Source organism: Oncorhynchus tshawytscha, linkage group LG24 (genome assembly GCF_018296145.1).
Source record: "Oncorhynchus tshawytscha isolate Ot180627B linkage group LG24, Otsh_v2.0, whole genome shotgun sequence".
In the NCBI taxonomy this organism is placed as follows: domain Eukaryota; kingdom Metazoa; phylum Chordata; class Actinopteri; order Salmoniformes; family Salmonidae; genus Oncorhynchus; species Oncorhynchus tshawytscha.
In genome coordinates this window covers 20062007-20084813 of record NC_056452.1, presented here as the reverse complement: position 1 = coordinate 20084813, position 22807 = coordinate 20062007, and the positions used below count along the sequence as shown (strand labels likewise).

General features: G+C 43.7%; 1 protein-coding gene across 9 annotated transcripts in view; it reads right to left on the bottom strand.

Moving 5' to 3' along the window:
* LOC112223466 (1-phosphatidylinositol 4,5-bisphosphate phosphodiesterase epsilon-1) overlaps nt 1–22807 on the bottom strand; it is an 80927-nt gene that overhangs the window by 47999 nt on the left and 10121 nt on the right. For 6 of the 9 annotated variants that reach the window (XM_042305474.1, XM_042305475.1, XM_042305477.1 and 3 more), the window contains exon 3: nt 20561–22097. In XM_042305474.1, coding sequence (XP_042161408.1) covers nt 20561–21748 — 1188 coding nt within the window. In that variant the 5' untranslated portion in view covers nt 21749–22097. Of the gene's footprint in view, nt 1–3291; nt 3460–4326; nt 4462–20560; nt 22098–22807 lie in introns of those variants that run through there. The other 3 variants (XM_042305482.1, XM_042305481.1, XM_042305483.1) reach the window with 3 other exon arrangements.

The window sequence follows — 22807 nt, the reverse complement described above, 5'->3', positions numbered from 1 at the left end:
ATTTTTATTTTGGCAAATGTATAGAAAATATTAATAAATAATTCAGACCCTTTGCTATGAGACTCAACATTGAGTACAGGTGCATCCTGTTTCCATTGATCATCCTTCAAATGTTTCTACAACTTGATTGGAGTCCACCTGTGGTAAATTATATTGATTGGACATCATTTGGAAAGGCACACACCTGTCCCACAGTTGACAACGCATGTCAGAGCAAAAACTAAGCCATGTGGTCGAAGGAATTGTCTGTAGAACAGACAGGACTGTGTCGAGGCACAGATCTGGGGAAGGGTACCAAAACATTTCTGCAGCATTGAAGGTCCCCAAGAACACAGTGGCCGCCATCATTCTTAAATGGAAGAAGCTTGGAACCAGACACTTCATAAACCTGGCCACCCAGCCAAACTACTGAGCAATCAGGGGAGAAGGGCCTTGGTCAGGGAGGTTACCAAGAACTCCATGGTCACTCTGACAGAGTTCCAGAGTTCCTCTGTGGAGATTGAAGAACCTTCCAGAAGGACAACCATTTCTGCAGCACTCCACCAATCAGGACTTTATGGTAGACAGGCCAGACGGAAGTCACTCCTCAGGAAAAGGTACATGACAGCCCGCTTAGAGTTTGCCAAAAGGCACCTAAAGACTCTGACCATGAGAAACAAGATTATCTGGTCTGATGAAACCAAGATTGAACTCTTTGGCCTGAATGCCAAGCGTCACATCTGGAGGAAACCTGGCACCATCCCCAGGGACTGGGAGACTAGTCAGGATCAAGGGAAAGATGAACGGAGCAAAGTACAGAGAGATTCTTGATGAAAACCTGCTCCAGAGCGCTCAGGACCTCAGACTGGGGCGAAGGTTCACCTTCCAACAGGACAACGACCCTAAGCACACACCCAAGAGAACACAGGAGTGGCTTCGGGACAAATCTCATGAGACCAAAGGACAGATTTTCACCGGCCTAACGTCCATTGCTCGTGTTTCTTAGACCAAGCAAATGTATTATTATTATTGGTATCCTTTTACTAGTTGTTTCTTTGCAGCAATTCAACCATGAAGACCTGATTCACGCAGTCTCCTCTGAACAGTTGATGTTGAGATGTGTCTGTTACTTGAACCCTGAAGCATTTCTTTGGGCTGGTAACTCTAATGAACTTATCCTCTTCAGCAGAGGTAACTCTGTCTCTTCCTTTCCTGTGGCGGTCCTCCTGAGAGCCAGCTTCATCATAGCGCTTGGTGGTTTTTGCAACTGCACTTGAAGACCCTTTCAAAGTTCTTAAAATTTTCCGGATGGACTGACCTTCATGTCAAAGTAACGATGGACTATCATTTCTCTTGGCTTATTTGAGTGGTTCTTGTCATAATATGGACTTGGTCTTCTACCAAAATAGGGCCATCTTCTGTATACCCCCCCTACCTTGTCACCACACAACTGATTGTCTCAAACGCATTAAGAAGAAAATACATTCCAAACTTTTGACTGGTACTGTATATTTATTACGTTTGTTGGGTCAGGGACCATTGGCTTTTATACTTCAAATCCTCAGCGCAGCTCAAGCAATTCCTCCAACTGCGTATTAGGAGCCACGCTGGTTGGGAATTTTGGGGAGGTGCGTGTTCGAGCTGTGCGTCCCCCGCGGACGAGTGTCTCAGAGTCTAGCTACGTCACTATGGGACACCGGACTACCACATCTCAGCGACTGTGGACTATGATTTACGCTTAAGGTCTACTTTTTCCCGGTTTAAGAAAGCGAAACATTGTGGAGGAGGGTTAGAGTGAGACCGTTAATGTGCTGTGCCTGTTACTCTGGTGAGGTCGCTGGGAGAGAGGTCATACATACTTAAAGCTGTAAGAATGTCACAGGCCTCGTAAAAAAGAGATTTCTGATATGTAAAACAGTTGAACACTTCAGCCAAAACAGCTATAACAGAGGCAATAAAACCATTTGAGAAAATGTTTTTAATATCATAAAATAGCCCGTCAGGATCCAGTCAGGCAGATGCGTCCCAGCTAACTCTTAAAATTAGGGTTGAGACAGCGCCTCGCGTATACACTCCAGTATCAGCTGACAGGGTATTCATGACATACCTTGCAGACCAGACCACCCTCAGAAATGAGCCTGCTCTGTACTACAGCTAGTCAGCAACAGTATCTCAGCATAAAGACAGTCGACCAAGCCGTCCATCCAGACAGTGTAAACCAGACGACCCTGAGACGTAAACACAGACAATCATTCTCCTACTATAGCTGTAAGAACATGAGGACAATCTGAGAGAACACTGTACACTCCTCCACTCTATTCAAAGTCAATAACTGACAAGCCTGTTTTGTAATGTCTTTCAAGCAGCAGAGAGACTCTCCCAAACGCCTGTCCTCCACGCTTCCTGTGTCTTCACAAGGTAATGTTTGTCTTTCCATAAGTGGATGTCTGGACTTTTTCAGCATTGACTAAATATTTTGTGTCCAGGCCAGGCCTTGTCCTCTTACCTAGGATAGGAGAACTGGCTTGGGCCTATCAAAAGCATCAATTGGTGCTGTTTAGAGAGGCTGATATCGGAATACCTTTCCTGATAAAGGAATGATGTTCTTATCAAAACAGAACTAGGTTATGTGAAAGGCTCAGGGAAATATCCAGGATAATGTTCTGCATTAGCTCCTGGAAACCAAACGGAAACTATGAGCATGAAAAACATGCACTGCTCTTATCCTCTAGGCCGAAATAATACTGCTCAGTTGTGCAATCTAGTGGCAGTTTTCCAATCCTAGTGTCGCCTGTGTGGATTTCTGACTTTCCATGGAATGTTCTAGGTCCAGCCAGGTTAATGTCATGGAACGACATGTATACAGTAACTTAAGGGGGAGATGTAGCTTCAGCATCTTTGTCACGGCTGTAGGCTACTCACTGCACTGTGAGTCTAGTGGTTCTGGAATATTCTGTACAGTTTGCTTTAGTCAAACACAGGAAGAGCTAGTCAGCGACTGCAGTTAGCACCCAATCTACACATCTCATTCTGCAACTCTGACAATACTGGAAATCGTTCCCACAATTCAAGAGGTCCTCGGAGGGACTGTAAATCTGTTCGATGAACACTAACAACAATTGCTGATAGTCTGACCTAGCAACTCCCTTACCCTTCAGAAAGTTCAACACGAACTACGGCAAAGTACTTCTTAGAACTTATTTTCTTGCATTCTCTTTTTTCTTGAACTCAGAAGGCACGCAAAAACACTAAGGCAGAAGGCATAAAGAAACCCCCAACAGACTGTAGAATGTATAAGAGGCCTATACTTACATACAATCAGCCCCCCACTTGTGTGAAACAAGAGATCCAGATTTTCCAGTGGCAACAAAGTTAATATGAAAAAGCTAATACTATCCAGGCTAGGCACAGGCCTCAGAATATGACCGATCTAAAATGTTTGCCAGGCCAGTACTGATGGACCTGCAGCTTTTTTAATCTAGGCCAAGGAGAAGCTCAATGGCAGAGATGCCATCTGTGGGATCTGAGACTGGCCTGCTGTGGGGAGGAGAGAAGGGGAAGGCTTCATAGTGCCCCATTGAATTTCACAAGGAGCTGTTTTTAACCAATGCGGGGGCAGACCCTCCCCTCCCAACACCACTGTACACGTTTTAACAAGCTTCGGCTTAATTGAGGTGTGCATGTTGAGAGGAGAGAGAAGGGGGGGGTAGAGAGAGAAGCTACGGTTCAAAACCCCAAATGAAGCCCATGAGAATCCTTAACCATGTTCAGGTGTAGCGTAACATTGACTAACAGAGTGTTGAATCTCACGGCCTTGAGAGAACTGTAGGAGCGCGCGAGCGAGAGAGAGGGGGAGGCCAGTTCCCTGTAGAGTGCAGAGCCAACCTGAAACCCATTACCAGGCAGAAAGAGAGGGACTCTCACTGCAGCTCCCAGCACTACGCGACCTCATCAACCCGTTCTCATGTCATACATCCAGCTGTTACATTTTGCATACTTACCGTATTTCAGGTATACATTAGGCCACTTGTGATTTCTTAAAAAGTCCATAGTGTACAATAGAAAGTCAACTTTCAATACAGTAAGGTTTAGTACTTTGAAGGTGCTAGTCTGATATCTTCTAATGAGCAGTGTACATGCCATCTTGCCCTTTTAAATACCACACACGTTCTGCCACATTACACCGTACGCCAGATTGAATACCTCAAAAAGTCTGTTTGGAAAGAAAAGCGGTTTTCAAATCCCCCCTCAAAACTCACACTAGAGGTGTGAATGAACTCACAAGCATCTGAAAAGACCTAACAGATTACAGTTCAAGTTATAACATCAGTAAATGTGTCTACTTACTTACTGTGACTCAGGCAGTCAATGAAGAGGGTAGAGGAGAAAACCAGACCATAACGGATGTAAAATCCTTTCTAGTCAGTGAGGAGACTCCAGATTGAAAGAGGGAGAAAGAGAGATCTACACCAGAGAAGGAAGGAGTAACTGCTCACAGAGCTTTGCCTTTGGGAGGGATGAGGGCACCCCTTATTTGGCTATGACTAGCCGGTTGAAAATGAGAGGCAATGAGAGAGATCTTATCAGAAACTGAAGAGTTGATTTTAAAACAGACTGTGACAGAGGGGTCGGAATTACATGAGCGTCCCATTAAAAAAATCGATTGTACGATAATAGTCTGATTAATGTAGGAACGTGATTTCAGAGGTCTCCATGAAATAAGGTCTCTCTGTTTTTCTGTGAGGAGAAATGATGTACGAGTCACGTCGACTGTGGTGCCTTGCTTCATGCAGGTACATGATTCATAAAGGCCTAATTGTAAAAGTAATCCGAATTTCCGCGAGGAGATCAATTCTAAAATGTTTTAGGTGATCAAGATAAAAAAAAAAAATTAAAAGCTTTGACGAACGCCGAGAAATTACGCTTCAATAAACAAGTGATACTAGCAAGAGCAGTGTGATCAATTCTTCTAAGTTATCTCTGTTGCCATGCACCTGCAGCAAGATACACTACATTACCAAAAGGTATGTGGACACCTGCTCTTCGAACATCTCATTACAAAATCTTATTAATGACCCCCTATGCTGCTATAACAGCCTCCACTCGTCTGGGAAGACTTGCTTCCATTCAGCCACAAGAGCATTAGTGAGGTTGGGCATTGATGTTGGCCAATTAGGCCTGGCTCATATTTGGTGTTCCAATTCATCCCAAAAATGTTCGATGGGGTTGGGGTCAGGGCTCTGTGCAGGTTCTTCCACACGGATCGCAACAAACCATTTCTGTATGGACCTTGCTTTGTGCACTGGAGCATTGTCATTCTTAAACAGGAAAGGGCCTGTTGGCACAAAGTTGGAAGCACAGAATCATCTAGAATGCTGTAGCGTTAAGATTTCCCTTCACTGGCACTAAGGGCCCTAGCCCTTAGTTTTTTCGAACCACGAAAAACAGCCCCAGACCATTATTCCTCCTCCACCAAACTTTACAGTTGGCACTACGCATTGGGGCAGGTAGCGTTCTCCTGCCATCCGCCAAACCCAGATTCACCTGTCGAACTGCCAGATAGTGAAGCGTGATTTACCACTCCAGAGAATGTGTTTCCACTGCTCCAGAGTCCAATGGAGGCGAGATTTACAGCACTCCAGCCAAAACTTGGCATTGAGCATGGTGATCTTAGGTTTGTGTGCAGCTGCTCGGCCATGGAAACCCATTTCATGAAGCTCCCGACTAACAGCTCTTCTACTGTTATTGCTTCCAGAGGCAGTTTGGAACTCGTAGTGAGTGTTGCAACCTAGGACAGACGATTTTTATGCGCTACGCGGTCCCGTTCTGTGAGCTTGTGTGGCCCACCACTTCGCGGCTGAGCCATTGTTGCACCTAGATGTTTCCACTTCACAATAACAGCTCTTGCAGTTGACCTGGGTAGCTCTAGCAAGGCAGAAATTTAAACTGACTTGTTGGAAAGGTGGTATCCTATGACGGTCCCACGTTGAGAGTCACGGAGCTCTTCAGTAATGCCAGTGTTTGTCTATGGAGATTGCGTGGTTGTGTGCTCGATTTTATACATCCGTCAGCAACAGGTGTGGCTGAAATAGCCGAAGGGGTGTCCACATACTTTTGTATACATTGTGTAGCTCAAAAATGTTAAACAAAAACAAATACAATAGTTCTCTATCAAAACTGATTCTAGCAGTTTGATAACAACCTTCTGAAACTTGCAAAGCTGAATGCTAATTATGTATTTTACTTAAAAAACACAGATGTGGGTAACATTTATTTTTCTAGTTGGCCTCTTGGGGTATACATAACTATTCCCCAGGCTATGACAAAAAACCCTGCTCGATTTCACCTTCATGTTAACAAATGAGCTGTTAGATAACCCTGACGTTAGAGATACACCTTCATGTTAACAAATGAGCTGTTAGATAACCCTGACGTTAGAGATACACCTTCATGTTAACAAATGAGCTGTTAGATAACCCTGACGTTAGAGATACACCTTCATGTTAACAAATGAGCTGTTAGATAACCCTGACGTTAGAGATACACCTTCATGTTAACAAATGAGCTGTTAGATAACCCTGACGTTAGAGATACACCTTCATGTTAACAAATGAGCTGTTAGATAACCCTGACGTTAGAGATACACCTTCATGTTAACAAATGAGCTGTTAGATAACCCTGACGTTAGAGATACACCTTCATGTTAACAAATGAGCTGTTAGATAACCCTGACGTTAGAGATACACCTTCATGTTAACAAATGAGCTGTTAGATAACCCTGACGTTAGAGATACACCTTCATGTTAACAAATGAGCTGTTAGATAACCCTGACGTTAGAGATACACCTTCATGTTAACAAATGAGCTGTTAGATAACCCTGACGTTAGAGATACACCTTCATGTTAACAAATGAGCTGTTAGACCGTTAGAGATCACCTTCATGTTAACAAATGAGCTGTTAGATAACCCTGACGTTAGAGATACACCTTCATGTTAACAAATGAGCTGTTAGATAACCCTGACGTTAGAGATACACCTTCATGTTAACAAATGAGCTGTTAGATAACCCTGACGTTAGAGATACACCTTCATGTTAACAAATGAGCTGTTAGATAACCCTGACGTTAGAGATACACCTTCATGAAAATCACAAGGATAAGCATTTGGCGAAAAAAAAAAATTGCAGATTGAAAAGATAAACACTACTGTGAACAATGTTTATTTAGTAACCTAATTGCTATGTCTAATTAGTCTGTGATGAAATCAGGTCTCTGATCATTAGTGTGTGGGCCAATCATCCCTCCACGCCTGCAATGGCTGCCCACTCATGTCCCCTGAGACTGTGGAGAGCTGATGAGCGTGTCACCCTGGGATGTCAGGCCACTTGATCCTGCTCATTAGCCAGCTCTGCCCTCCGTTGCCATGAGAACCTCTTAGAAAAGACACTTATGTATTTCAGCTTTCTGCCACCTCGTGCACACAAACACAGAATGTCACAATGTCCACCATAATCCCTTACATTTCAGCTTTCCTGTTAAAATGATATATTTAGAATTTAAAAAGCCCATACTAACCCCGATCCCAAATGAACATATTGTCATGTTCTTCCCTTGTGTTTTTGTCCTGCAACCTCTTTATCATCAGTACCTGTGTGGCAGGAGCTGAAGACAGACTTACCACGGACCCTTATTCAATCCATTTAATTCAAGTGGGAGAATTAATCCACTCCATGCCTTGTGAGCATCAAAGTGATCCCACGAACAAAGGACTCAGACGCTTGCTTACACGTTGAGGCCTTTGATCAATACTTTGTCAAATTAAATGCTCTGCACTACAGTAATTAAATTAGGTACAACACGATGAACACTGTTCCCTTGATATGGTGACGATAGATGCTAGCGTGAGACTGAGGTTCTGGTTCAGATGATAAGTACTGCCACCATGTGGTGAGTCATGGAAGTACAGCAACAGACGATATCACAATGAATGCGTATACACAGGCAACATCTTTTTAAGTATTGGACTGCCTGCCTAAACAACGTTGAATGAAGGAGCCTAAAATCTGCAGATAAAATGAACTGATAAAGTCAGAGGGAAAAGGTATCAGGGTGAGGCCATACTTATCCAGTATACAGCCTCAGCCTGACTGTGTTCACTGTTCACAGCCAGGGACACATACCACTTTGATCCAGGTGAAGGAATGACAGGAAATAGCTGAGAGATATCTGTTTCGGTATCATCTATTGCATAAAGACCAAGAAATGTGGCTTGGAACCAGTTCATGAGCAATCAAATGCCAGCAACACTTGAGAAGTCCTCTAAAAATACTGCCTGTGGTCACTAGATGGCACCCAAATAGCAGCCATGCTGCTGGCCTACCGGGATATGAGAACGCACTTTCCACAGCCTGTGCTTATGTAAACAATCAACCAGCACAGATGATAACCAAATAACCTGTAGAACTGCACCATCTCTGTAGTAAAAACATCTTGTACTGGTGGGAGTTTGTTATCTTGCCTACCGAACGTCACATGTGAGTGATGAACAATAGCAAAGCTCCACTCTAGGCAGGCCACAGTTCATGAGGTTTATCATGACTAAATCAGAGACACCAAGGCGAAGCAAACGTCTGTGCTCGCATACACCCTTCTGAAGGGCTTCGCTTGAAAAACAAGAGAAAAAAAGCTGTGTTAGTCCCTCAAGGCACAGTAGCCATGAATTAAGAAATATCAAATGTAATGAATTTATTTTTTTTGCAGAGGGTCTGTTGCGCAATTTTACATTAGCCTAGATGTTTGGTGCAGTACATCTCAAGTGAAAACATTGGCATGAAAACTAGCAGTACACAGCAGACAGTAAGGCCTAGCTGCTGCTGTGCTCTCTCGTCTTGCTTGTTGAGCCCAATGACAGCAAACACTTAATTGAAGAACCCTGTCCATAGGTCCCACCCCTACTGTTGACCAATCACCAACTTCGACTTGCCTTAAGAAAAATGTGTGTGCGTACAGCCCCACAAAAATACAGAAATCATCAGCTAGCCACAGTCTCTGGGGACCTGAGTGGGCAGACATTGCAGGGATGGAGAGATGATTGTCCAACGCACTAATTAGCAGAGACCTAATTTGCTATCAGACTAAATAGACATACCATTTATGTTACAACATAAACAGTTTCCATTTTGATCTATTCTATCTGTTAACTTTGTGCTTATCCATGTGATTTTCAGGAAGGTGCATCTCCAACATCAGTGTTTTTCTAACAGCTAAAAACAGCATCATTATATGCTGTATATCAAACTGTTTCCACTGGGAAGCATGGGACAGGCTTTAGTCAGTAGCATAAAAACCAATATGTCTCCAGCATAGAAGAAGATTGTGTGCTTCACAGTGAGGGTAAACAACCAGACAGAAAAACACACACACAAAAGTCTCCTCAGGGGGCCAAAACTCTCCATAGGACAGGACAAGAGGGATGTTCTCTCTGGACCTCTGCCATTTTCCCACAGTAGACGAGGTGATGGCGGGTCCCCACATCTGTACTGTAGTCACATATTATGGCAGACTAAAGAGGATGTCATGATCACAGTTCAATCAATATAATGTTAACCAGTCGATCAGAACATCAATGACTAGCTCAATCCCTAGATAAGGTCACTCGGCTAGCCTAACACAAAGTCTCTGGACATCCCAGAGAAACAGAAGATTCCTCACAGTGATTGTGTGTTTACTCCTCAGCCGGTTCTGTGTAGGAGAGCATCTGGGCAAACAGAACAGTGTAACACTCCCCTAATCTCTGCTTAAGCCGCATCACCCAACTGGGACAAAAACACGCCGTCTCGGCACATTCCACTGGAATGGCCCAACACTCCTATGGAGCAGGGAGAGAATGGAGAAAAGGGGATGCCTAGTCAGTTGTACAACAACTTCAAAGGTGAAGCAGATGCTAAACTACAGGACTGTTTTGCTATCACAGACTGGAACATGTTCCGGGATTCTTCCTATGGCATTGATGAGTATACCAGATCAGTCAAGGGCTTCATCAATAAGTGCATCGATGCCGTCGTCACCACAGTGACTGTACGTACATACCCCAACCAGAAGCCATGGATTACAGGCAACATCCGCACTGAGCTAAAGGGTAGAGCTGCCACTTTCAAGATGTGGGACTCTAACCCGGAAGCTTAGGCACAGCGTTAATACAGGGCTAAGATTGAATCATGCTACACCGGCTCTGAGGCTTGTCTTGTGTGGCAGGGCTTGCAAACCATTAGACTACAAAGGGAAGCCCAGCCGCGAGCTGCCCAGTGATACGAGCCTACCAGACGAGCTAAATCAATTCTATGCTTGCTTCGAGGCAAGCAACACTGAGGCATGCATGAGAGCATCAGCTGTTCCAGACGACTGTGTGATCACGCTCTCCGTTGCCGACGTGAGTAAGACCTTTAAACAGGTCAACATTCACAAGGCTGCGGGGCCAGACGGATTACCCGGACCAACTGGCAGGTGTCTTCACTGACATTTTCAACATGTCCCTGATTGAGTCTGTATTACCAACATGTTTCAAGCAGACCACCATAGTCCCTGTTCCCAAGAACACAAAGGCAACCTGCCTAAATGACTACAGACCCGTAGCACTCACGTCTGTAGCCATGAAGTGTTTGAAAGGCTAGTCATGGATCACAACACCATTATCCCAGAAACCCTAGGCCCACTCCAATTTGCATACCGCCCAAACTGATCCACAGATGATGCAAACTCTATTGCACTCCACACTGCCCTTTCCCACCTGGACAAAAGGAACACCTACGTGAGAATGCTATTCATTGACTATAGCTCAGCATTCAACACCATAGTGCCCTCAAACCTCATCACTAAGCAGCCTATAGGGAGGAGGTCAGAGACCTGGCCGGGTGGTGCCATAATAACAACCTATCCCTCAACGTAACCAAGACTAAGGAGATAAATTCATTAAAAATCCTACAATGTGATTTTCTGGATTTTTTTCTCTCATTTTGTCTGTCATAGTTGAAATGTACCTATGATGAAAATTACAGGCCTCTCATCTTTTTAAGTGGGAGAACTTGCACAATTGGTGGCTGACTAAATACTTTTTTGCCCCACTGTATGTCATGCAATAAAATGCAAATGAATTACTTAAAAATCATACAATGTGATTTTCTGGATTTCTGTTTTAGATTCCGTCTCTCACAGTTGAAGTGTACCTATGATAAAGAATTACAGACCTCTACATGCTTTAAAGTAGTAAAACTGCAAAATTGTCAGTGTATCAAATACTTGTTCTCCCCACTGTATAGCGTACCTTTGAAAACATTTTAAAAAGAAGAGGCGTTGATCAGAAAACCAGTCAGTATCTGGTGTGACCATAATTTCCCGCTTGCAGTGTGACACATTTCCATTGCATAAAGTTGATCAAGCTGTTGATTGTGGCCTGTGGAATGTTGTCCCACTCCTCTTCAATGGCTGTACGAAGTTGCTGGATATTGGCGGGAACTGAAACACACTGTCATATACGTAGATCCAGAGCATCCCCAACATGCTCAAATGCCTGACATATGTAAATGTAAGATTATTTATTAATTATTTGTTTTGCAAACATTTCTAAAAACCTGTATTTGCTTTGTCATTATGGAGTATTGTGTGTAGATTGAGGGGGGGGATAATTTCATCAATTTTAGTGTAAGGCTGTAATAAAACAAAATGAAGAAAAAGTTAAGGTGTCTGAATACTTAACGAATGCATTGCGAGCGTGTGTATAAGCTCTAATACGCATATTGGTGTTTTAAATAAATGCTTTGGTAGTTTTAATCATCACCTTAGAAAGCGCTGTCCATTTTATTGTGTTAGGCTTTGAAACAACATCCACAACGACCATGTTTCACACTCATTTTCAACCTGCATTTCTAATCGAGGACCAGGCCATTAGGACCTGATGGAGGGACAATAGAGCCCCGAGGACCAGGCCATTGGGACCTGATGGAGGGACAATATAGAAGAGGACCGGGCCATTAGGAACTGATGGAGGGACAATAGAGCTCCGAGGACCAGGCCATTAGGACCTGATGGAGAACAATATAGCCCAGAGGACCGGGCCATTAGGACCTGATGGAGGGACAATAGAGCCCCAAGGACCAGGCCATTAGGAACTGATGGAGGGACAATAGAGCTCAGAGGACCAGGCCATTAGGACCTGATGGAGGGACAATAGAGCCCCGAGGACCAGGCCATTAGGACCTGATGGAGGGACAATAGAGCCCCGAGGACCAGGCCATTAAGACCTGATGGAGGGACAATAGAGCCCCGAGGACCAGGCCATTAGGTCCTGATGGTCATTAGCAAGTTGGGTACTACCAACGCATGTCCAGAGTACATAAGAAGAGATTACCATGAATGTTACTGTGGTCATGACATATTACTTCCGGTGGTAATATGGTCACCGCAACAGTCCTACCTGACACTAACAAACATAACACATCTTACTAATTTCCTGGTATTTATTAGTCTTGAGCTAATCACAATGGGTCAAACAGCAGCCTTCAAAGATTGTTGATTCAAGCTTTAGGTTTCTGGAAGCAGGAAGTTGTCTTTAATTTACCCTTCTTTAGAACCTGCCCCTGTTGGCTCTTCCCTCTACTTAACGTGGTCGGTAGATTTGCTGGAACGGTTAGCTGTAATGCAATGACTTCAGTGTTTTTCTTCTATGTAAACCATTGATCTATTTTAAAAGGCCTTCTTCCTATCTAACCAACCAGCTAGTAGCTACATTACTGAAAGCGCACACATTCAGCTATGTGCATGCACACAGAGCCGATACCACCGACTCCGATCCCTTCTATTACTTTTCTTACTAAGAGAAACTAGAGAAAGCCATGGAGGTCTGGCTAAACAATTATAGGACCAGTTTTTAGCCACTTCCCCTGTCTGTCACTGGGTCCCTCTTTTCTCAGTCTCAAAAGGCTCTGACTGAGAAGCCTGGTCAGTGACATAGGTGAGCATCCTTATCAGCCAATCCTGTAATTCTTATTCTCTTGACAGGGGCCCGAGTTATCCGTCTACCACACAGACAGGAAGTGCTGTGGACATGAGGCTTATTCACGACTGTTTCTGTTATTCAAACTGCAGACTTGATTCCTGTAGTTAAGTGGAGAAGAAGAAAAAAAAAAGTGACAAAAATCACATGTGTAATTCTCACATTCATGTCAAAGTTCAGATTTCAATATAGTAGTCATAGCCTTTTGGAAATCCCCCTCAATACAATGTACTGAAGACTGTTATGCTTATCAGTTTATTCACATACAATATTTAACAGCTGTGTGCTATCTATTTGTCTAGGTTCCTTTTATTGCAGGAAGTGTTTCACTCCACTGCTTATTTTGTAGTATACTATATATACACACTGTAGCATCCCTCGCTCATGTGCAGTACTTACTATAGAATTATTATTATCCACAAAAAAATAAAAACACCGTAGTAAATACAAAAGTGTTTTTTGTGGACATTACTGAGGTAACTATAATAAACACTAAAGTATTTCAAATGTGCATATACCCTGCCCATTCCCATTCCCCTCCCCCATATCCCAATTTGTGGCTCCCATAAGTGAGAAACCTACATGTCAGGTATAGACCATATAATGGGTTCCCTACAGATGATAGAAAATAGCAGAAGAGTTTAAGTCTGTTCACAACCCAGTTCTTCCTACCTACAGGTTATGTCAAAATTTGATTTTTTTTTCTATTTCTCCAATAGGTTTCCTCAAGGAGAAAGCCTCCACTTCTTTGTCAATGATAATACAAAAACACTACAGTGATGTCCTCAAAATCAATACAGTAAAAACTACAGTATACTACAATCTGAAAAAAACTGACATTAAGTGACAATTACTATATATAGTAATTGTCACTTAAGTATTTATACTATTGTTAACTGTAAATACTACAGCATAGTCTGCAAAAAAAACTAGTGAATACTATAATACTTACACCATAAAATATAGTACTTTTTTTATGTGGGCTTCGCTGAAAACACAAGTTTAACTTACTGTAGCTTCATACCAGTCTTAAGCAAACATGTTAGGATCATGTTTATTCCCACACTGGCCAATGTAAATTAATGACACAGGGTCTCGCGTGGGAGAACTATCCCCAAAGATTACACAAGACAGTGGGGTCATAGTGCTTTAAGAGGTCAGCTGAAGTTTGCATTTCCGTCCCATCAAGATGTTTTGCACCAGTGCTAATTTGAAAACAGCATTTTTACAGGCTACTTTCCGGGAAGCAACCAACTCTTCTCGCCATGCCCTCTGGACACTAGTACATCTGTTGCCAGGAGGCTACACATGTGCCAACTTACAAAAGAGATGTGTTGGCATGACAAACTGCTTTGGGGGAAATGAAAGGATTTGGTCCAATCTAAATTGGTAGGATCCTTAAGAGAAAACAATAAAAAGGCACCATCTTAAGGATGTTTGATCCTGAGGGCAGGTGAGCTGGGAGTGGTTTTTTTTTTTACAGGTAAGCACACTTATGGTGATGAATTACAGACCTGCTCTCAGACCACACCAAAGAAACAAATAAAGCTACGGAGAAGGTCTCGTTTGAATAAAATCAACATGGAAACTTGCAAAGTAACCAATAAAGTTTGCATGGGAGGCTGATCTCGTGTCAATTTGCAAATAAATGCAAATGGACATTCAAACTTAAGACAAAGATGACCAACTTTCAACTACAAACTAGCTTGGTGCCTCACGCAACTACCGTTTGTTAACCTACTAACCCAGCTACAGTGCCTTTGGAAAGTATTCAGACTCGTGACTTTATCCACATTTTGTTACGTTACAGCCTTATTCTAAAATGGATTGAAATATATATATATATATATATATATAAGTCCCTCAATCTACACATAATACTCCATAATGACAAAGCAATATTTGCTTTTTTGCAAAGATTTTTTTTTTAAATGAAATTAAATATTCTATTTACATAAGTATTCAGACCCTTTACTCAGTACTTTGTTGAAGCACCTGTGGCAGCGATTACGCCGAGTCTTCTTGGGTATGACGCTACAAGCTTGGCACTAAAGGTCGACAGATTATGATTTTTCAACGCCGATACCGATACCGATTATTGGAGGGCCAAAAAGAAAAGCCTGTACCGATTAAATCGGCTGATTTAAAAAAAATATATATGTAATAATGACAATTACAACAATACTGAATGAACACTTATTTTAACTTAATATAATACATCAATAAAATCAATTTAGCCTCAAGTAAATAATGAAACATGTTCAATTTGGTTTAAATAATGCAAAAACAAAGTGTTGGAGAAGAAAGTAAAAGTGCAATATGTGCTATGTAAGAAAGCTAACGTTTCAGTTCCTTGCTCAGAACATATGAAAGCTGGTGGTTCCTTTTAACATGAGTCTTCAATATTCCCAGTTAATAAGTTTTAGGTGGGCTAACTAGCTAACCAACTAACTAGCTAGCCATTTCACTTCGGTTACACCAGCCTCATCTCGGGAGTTGATAGGCTTGAAGTCATAAACAGCGCAATGCTTGACGCACAAGGAAGAGCCGCTGGCAAAACGCTGTTTGAATGTTTACGCGCCTGCTTCTGCCTACCACCGCTCAGTCAGAAACTTGTATGCTCAGTCAGATTATATGCAACGCAGGACACAATGGATAATATCTAGTAATATCATCAACCATGTGTAGTTAACTAGTGGTTATGATTGATTGTTTTTTATAAGATAAGTTTAATGCTAGCTAACAACTTACCTTGTCTTACTGCATTCGTGTAACAGGCAGTGGAGTGCAACGAGAGAGAGGCAGGTTGTTATTGCGTTGACTAGTTAACTGTAAGGTTGCAAGATTGGATCCCCCGAGCTGACAAGGTGAAAATCTGTTGTTCTTTTTTTTTTAATCGGCGCCCAAAAATACCGATTTCCGATTGTTATGAAAACTTGAAATCGGCCCTAATTAAATCGGCCATTCCGATTAATCGGTCGACCTCTACCTGACACACCTGTATTTGGGGAGTTTCTCCCATTCTTCTCTTCTGATCCTCTCTGTCAGGTTGGATGGGGAGCGTCGCTGCACAGATATTTTCAGGTCTCTTCAGAAATGTTAGATCGGGTTCAAGTCCGGACTCTGGCTGGCCCACTCAAGAACATTGATACTTATTTTTTTTACCCCTTTTTCTCCCCAATTTCGTGGTATCCAATTGGTAGTTACAGTCATGTGTCATCGCTGAAACTCCCGTATGTACTCGGGAGAGGCGAAGGTCGAGAACCATGAGTCCTCCGATACACGACCCAACTAAGCCGCACTGCTTCTTGACACAATGCCAGCTTAACCCAGAAGCCAGCCACACCAATGTGTCGGAGGAAACGTCGCACACCTGGCGAACGTGTCACCGTGCATGCAGCCCACCACAGGTGTCACTAGAGCTCGAAGGGACAAGGGCATCCCTGCCGGCCAAACCCTCCCCTAACCCGGATGACGCTGGGCCAATTGTGCGCTGCCCCAACATTCAGAGACTTGTCCAGAAGTACTTAGGGTCATTGTCCTGTTGGAAGGTGAACCTTCACCCCAGTCTGAGGTCCTGAGCATTCTGGAGCAGGTTTCCGTCGAGGATCACTCTACTTTGCTCCGATCATCTTTGCCTCGATCCTGACTAGTCTGCCAGTCCCTGCACATACACATAATTAATCATAACTTGATTACAAATTACGTAATAAAGGAAAACGTCCCTAGCGGGTGGAACAGATATGACAGCTTGTTACACAAAAGAAAGGGTGCTGGGTTTGAGTGAAAGAGCGGGAAGACTGAGGGACACAGGGAGAAGCTGTGCTATCGTAAATACAGTATCTTATGCATTCTAAATTACCGCCCATTTGGAAAAGGAAAATGCAATAAATATTTACTCTGAGCTGCGCTTCAGTAGGTTGGTGGTAGATGGAAGGCCATGTTGCCAAACCGAGTCCTTTGAAGAATGTCTCTGTTGGTCAATTGAATACGTTGTAGGTTGTAGTAACGTCGTTGTGTGATAGGAAGGAACAGACAGAGTATCCCGTCTAACCCTCATTTGCAGCTACTGTTGCTAACTCAACAGCTAGGAGGTATCACTTCTGTAGTGAATAAGAGTTCAAAGTTCATACCATTCGCAACCAAAGCTCACACTGATGTTGGCTTCGTCCGTAGTTATTATCTGAACCATTCTGACATCGGACCGTCGTCCTCAAATCCTCGGAACAGGAGGTTACATTTTCGTCAAGGCTTTATATAGTGGAGCGAGAAGGGTGTGTCTGAAAAGTTTTATAACCCATGACTCTTCACAGGGGCGGGCCACTGATTGAGCAGAGCCCTAACCTTATGAAAACCCAATTCTCACATTTTAGAAGCTAAAATCACATTTCATCCCATCAAGAAAAATTTTAATTGAACAGCAATTCCATGTGAATCCGATAACTCTGATGTGTAGACTTTCCACTGTAGAGTTTCATCTTATCATTGATGAGAATGTCTCAGATGACAACCGAACTGACATCATATTCATTACGTACCACTGCATATGTTCAATCGATCGGATTACCAGAATATAGTTCATTTCCCCCCACCTTCTGATGTTCCCAGAATCTCTATGTTAACCAAGGGGTTTGTAAATGTAACATCAGTAGGCTAGAGAGACGTAAAAGGGAGGGAAGAGGTATTTATGACTGTCATAAACCTACCCCCAGGCAAACGTCATGACGACTGTGAACTGTGGGACCTTATATAGACAGTTGTGCCTTTCCAAATCATGTCCAAATCAATTATGTCAAAATCAATTAAATTTACCACAGGTGGACTCCAATCAAGTCGTAGAAACATCTTCAGGATGATCAATGGGAAAAGGATGCACCTGAGCTCAATTTCGAGTCTCATAGCAAAGGATCTGAATACTTACAGTGGGGCAAAAAAGTATTTAGTCAGCCACCAATTGTGCAAGTTCTCCCACTTAAAAAGATGAGAGAGGCCTGTAATTTTCATCATAGGTACACTTCAACTATGACAGACAAAATGAGAAAAAAAATCCAGAAAATCACATTGTAGGATTTTTAATTACTTTATTTGCAAATTATGGTGGAAAATAAGTATTTGGTCACCTACAAACAAGCAAGATTTCTGGCTCTCATAGACCTGTAACTGCTTCTTTAAGAGGCTCCTCTGTCCTCCACTTGTTACCTGTATTAATGGCACCTGTTTGAACTTGTTATCAGTATAAAAGACACCTGTCCACAACCTCAAACAGTCACACTCCAAACCCCATTATGGCCAAGACCAAAGAGCTGTCAAAGGACACCAGAAACAAAATTGTAGACCTGCACCAGGCTGGGAAGACTGAATCTGCAATAGGTAAGCAGCTTGGTTTGAAGAAATCAACTGTGGGAGCAATTATTAGGAAATGGAAGACATACAAGACCACTGATAATCTCCCTCCATCTGGGGCTCCACACAAGATCTCACCCGTGGGGTCAAAATGATCACAAGCAAAAATCCCAGAAACACACGGGGGGACCTAGTGAATGACCTGCAGAGAGCTGGGACCAAAGTAACAAAGCCTACCACCAGTAACACACTATGCCGCCAGGGACTCAAATCCTGCAGTGCCCGACATGTCCCCCTGCTTAAGCCAGTACATGTCCAGACCCGTCTGAAGTTTGCTAGAGCATTTGGATGATCCAGAAGAAGATTGGGAGAATGTCATATGGTCAGATGAAACCAAAATATAACTTTTTATACTAAATACTTATTTTCCACCATAATTTGCAAATAAATTTATTAAAAATCCTACAATGACTAAATAATTTTTTGCCCCACTGTATGTAAATAAGGTATCTTTATACATGTTTAAGATGTGTCATTATGGGGTAGTGTGTGTAGATTAGATAAAAACAAATATCAATCAATTTTAGATTAAGGCTGTAACGTAACAAAATGTGGGAAAAGTCAAGGGGTCTGAATACTTTCTGAAGACACTGTACGTGGCACTTAAACATCTTTCTGAAGACACTGTACTTGGCACTAAACATCTTTCTGAAGACACTGTACGTGGCACTAAACATCTTTCTGAAGACACTGTACGTGGCACTAAACATCTTTCTGAAGACACTGTACGTGGCACTAAACATCTTTCTGAAGACACTGTACGTGGCACTTAAACATCTTTCTGAAGACACTGTACGTGGCACTTAAACATCTTTCTGAAGACACTGTACGTGGCACTTAAACATCTTTCTGAAGACACTGTACGTGGCACTTAAACATCTTTCTGAAGACACTGTACGTGGCACTAAACATCTTTCTGAAGACACTGTACGTGGCACTAAACATCTCTTTTCCTAATTTCCCTTCCTCTCTCTGAGTTCACTACTCCAACGTTGCCCCGGTAAGATCCCTTCACTACATAATCCTGTGTGTGCCTTGGCTCACCTCATTTGCTGTGGAAATAAACCCAGGAACACTGGACACTTTGGAATTTCTCACAGAAAACTCCACTCAATTATTGTATAGTCAGAAACTCAAGTGGGGGCTGGGGGGGGGGCATAAGAATCAGTGCCCATTCTGTTTGGTTCCTAAGGTAACGCCATAGGAATAGTGCAGATGGTGTTTTGACAGGCGCCCTGACTATTACCCTTTTCAATGGCCTCATTATTAGCCAAGACATGAGCGAGCCTTAGACTTAATGCAGCCCATATTTCTGCACCACAAAGGACCCATAAAAACCCTGCGTCTCCAACCACTGCAGCGCCCGGGTTAGTTACCACAGCACAGACTCTCTGGACACAGAGGTTTGCTCTGTTGTGGCGTACACACACTCAGAGGAGCGGAGTGTGTTAAACCTCCGAGGCAGTGGTTCATTCAACAAGGGAGACTGGAAGCCAGATGCTCTTTCTCCGGCCTTATTCGTCTAAACGCTTTGTTACAGGTCCTTTCGGCATCCCAAAAAACTCCTCACACCGAATTTGGCACGTGTTCCATAGGAAATGAACCATAACACTGAACCAGGGGTTTCTCCCCATCTCGCTCTGTGGATATTACTGATTTCTATGGCAATAACTTCAATGCAATGGTAGCTCAGGCTGTTAGTGATATTGGCACCAGAACTAACTGGGCCAGATCCATTTTTCCACTGCTGCGGACTACTGTGGACAAAGAGACAGTGTGACTGAGTGGTTCTGCTTATGACTCTCCCTGCAGAGCGTAAGAGGCGAAACATTAAATCAAACAGATGAAGATGCAGTATTTTTTCTGAGAACCAATGATCACTTGTATTTTAGTTGGGAGTGATTGAATTGCTGAAGCCAAATAATGAGAAAAATACTGCACATTACAAAAATATTTTCAGAATTGCAAGATTGTACCATTTGCACAACTACCGTATTTGAAGGAGTTGATTTGTCGTGTGTGGGAGCTAAGCCAACACTTTGATAAGAGAAGGCTGCTGCAGGTGCATAGAGCAACAGAGGTTTCTTTCAGGAACCCTGTAGCCTGGGTGTGAAAAACAAAGATGCTTACCTCTGAGAGTCTGGCCCCCGTGTATCTGAGCAGGCCCCTGTAACCCCACAGGCTGACGGCCAGAGGCCCCGCGCCGTGCCCTCTGACTGACACGATGGGTCTCTCACTGGGGTGCCAGGTCCTTTTGCAAACAGCCTCCCAGGCCTTCTCTGCTATGTGTCCTGAGAGCATAAACCTCACGATGGCCTTGGTGCCCGCGCGCACAGACTTCTCAACTTTGCGGTTGTTTTTGTAGTACCTCCTCACCAGCACGGTGGAGCGCTCTTTCCTGTTGCGGATGAACTCGCTGTCCGACAGGCCGCCGTCGCTGTCGCTCTTCTGGGGGCTGGTGGACTGCTTGGAGGAGGAGAGCATGGTATTCAGCGAGGCCCTCCTGAAGAATCTCTCCACGGAGACCTTGGCTCTGGGTCTCCTGTTGAGCCTCTCTAGGCTGGAGTAGCCATCTTTCAGGAAGTGCAAACAGCGGGCATCGATAGTCCTGGCTGGCATTCCTGGCGTTCCTCCCTCCCCTATGGGAGAGCAGGAGAAGTGGCACTGAGATGCCACTGGCAGGCTGCTCCTCCTAAAGCTGTGTCTGCAGGGCACCGAGGATGGACAGGGGCGTTGTGTGCCAGCCGTGCTGGGCTCCAGCTGGCAGGGAGAGCCCTCGGAGTAGCTCAACTTTGGCAGAGCACCAGCCTGGGGAGTCACAGCAGGAGAAGAAAACCCCTCTGTTCTCCTCTCGGACTGGTTTTCCTGAGGCTCTGTCTCGGTCCCAGTGGTCCAACAGACCGAGTCAGTCTCCTGGCAGGCTGAGAGGCTTTCCACTGGATCACATGTCGGACACAGCTGGGTGGAAACCAAAGCACGCGTCCCCCTCTCCCCCCGAGATGTGGTGCCGAACTCAGCTACAGCACTAGCATGTTTAGGGTTGGAGAATTCCCAGCATTTGCATCCTGCATCCAGAAACGTCCCCTCCCCACCATCATAAGATCCGCTATCATAAGATAACTTCCAATAGAGAGGGAACGGTGAGCAGCAGTCTTCGCTGCCCCGGTGGCTAACCTCTGGCTCGTGAGAATGTGGACGTGTGTTGCTTTGACTCAGAGGCATGCCGTAGTCTGAAGTGACATGGTTATTTCTGGACCCGGCTGACAAGGCCACCACTGTCGCACGACCCACAGCATCTCCTATGTCCTCAGATGCCATAGTGACGCTTAGAATGTCCCCAATGTCTCTTTGTCCCTCCCCGGCAAGTAGCTTCAGATCACAACATTAAGAGGTGAGGATAGCCTTGATCAGGAACATACACAGCCAGTCATGCTGCTCCAGACGGATGTGGAAACAGAAGCTTTTCCAGCTGTACAAACCAGCGCGGAGCAGGGTGACCACCTTGGCAAATCGAGGAATTTCCTGACAGAACTGTCCGGAGTTAAGCGCTTACATACCCCATCTCCGGAGTTTAGTAAGTGTGGTGTGGCTAAGTGTGACAGCAAGGTAGTCACTGACACCTTGGCTCGCTCCTCCCCACTCCAACTGCTATGCCTGCTTTCTGGATCTGAGAAAAGGAGAAGACAAGAGGAAAATGCAGATTAGCACCAGAATAGTCTCAGTCACAAAGGGCCATCCAAAATCTGCGCCGAGACTCCAAAAAACAAACAGTAAATTCAAAGTTGAATAAACCATACAACTCTGTGCTCAATGACTACTTTTTACCAATTTACTGGAAGAATTGCAGATGCAATGTCTGGTCAGAGAATTTAGGTAAAATCTCCCTCAGTTTGTGTCCACGTTTTCCAAAAACGCTTAAATATCTGCTCCGAATTAAGTTTGAACAACTCTAGAAAGAATGGAGCGTCAGCTATAACATGACACCTATTTTGGTTATTAACCACAGTAAGTGAAGTGGATTTACACCCAGTAACAGAAATGCGGTAGCGAAATGTAATCATGGGTCCCTGATCTGTACTACACAGAAATGCATAATAATGGATATGAATGTCAGTCTCATAACCCCTACTAAGTGAACATATTCAGTTTTTAAAAGCTGGTCATACCATGGATCATTTAGCTATTTCATTTAGGATTTTAGGGCCCCTGTAGGTGTGTGTGTGTATATATATATAAATAAGAAGATGTCTCCTGGTCCGACAGACAGTGCTGTAGCTCTGCCACTTTCCACCGCAGGTGTGGAAGTCCGACATGGTGGATGCAGTGGATTGAGACGCAGCCCATAGAAATACATCTCTCTACCTTTAAAAAAAATAC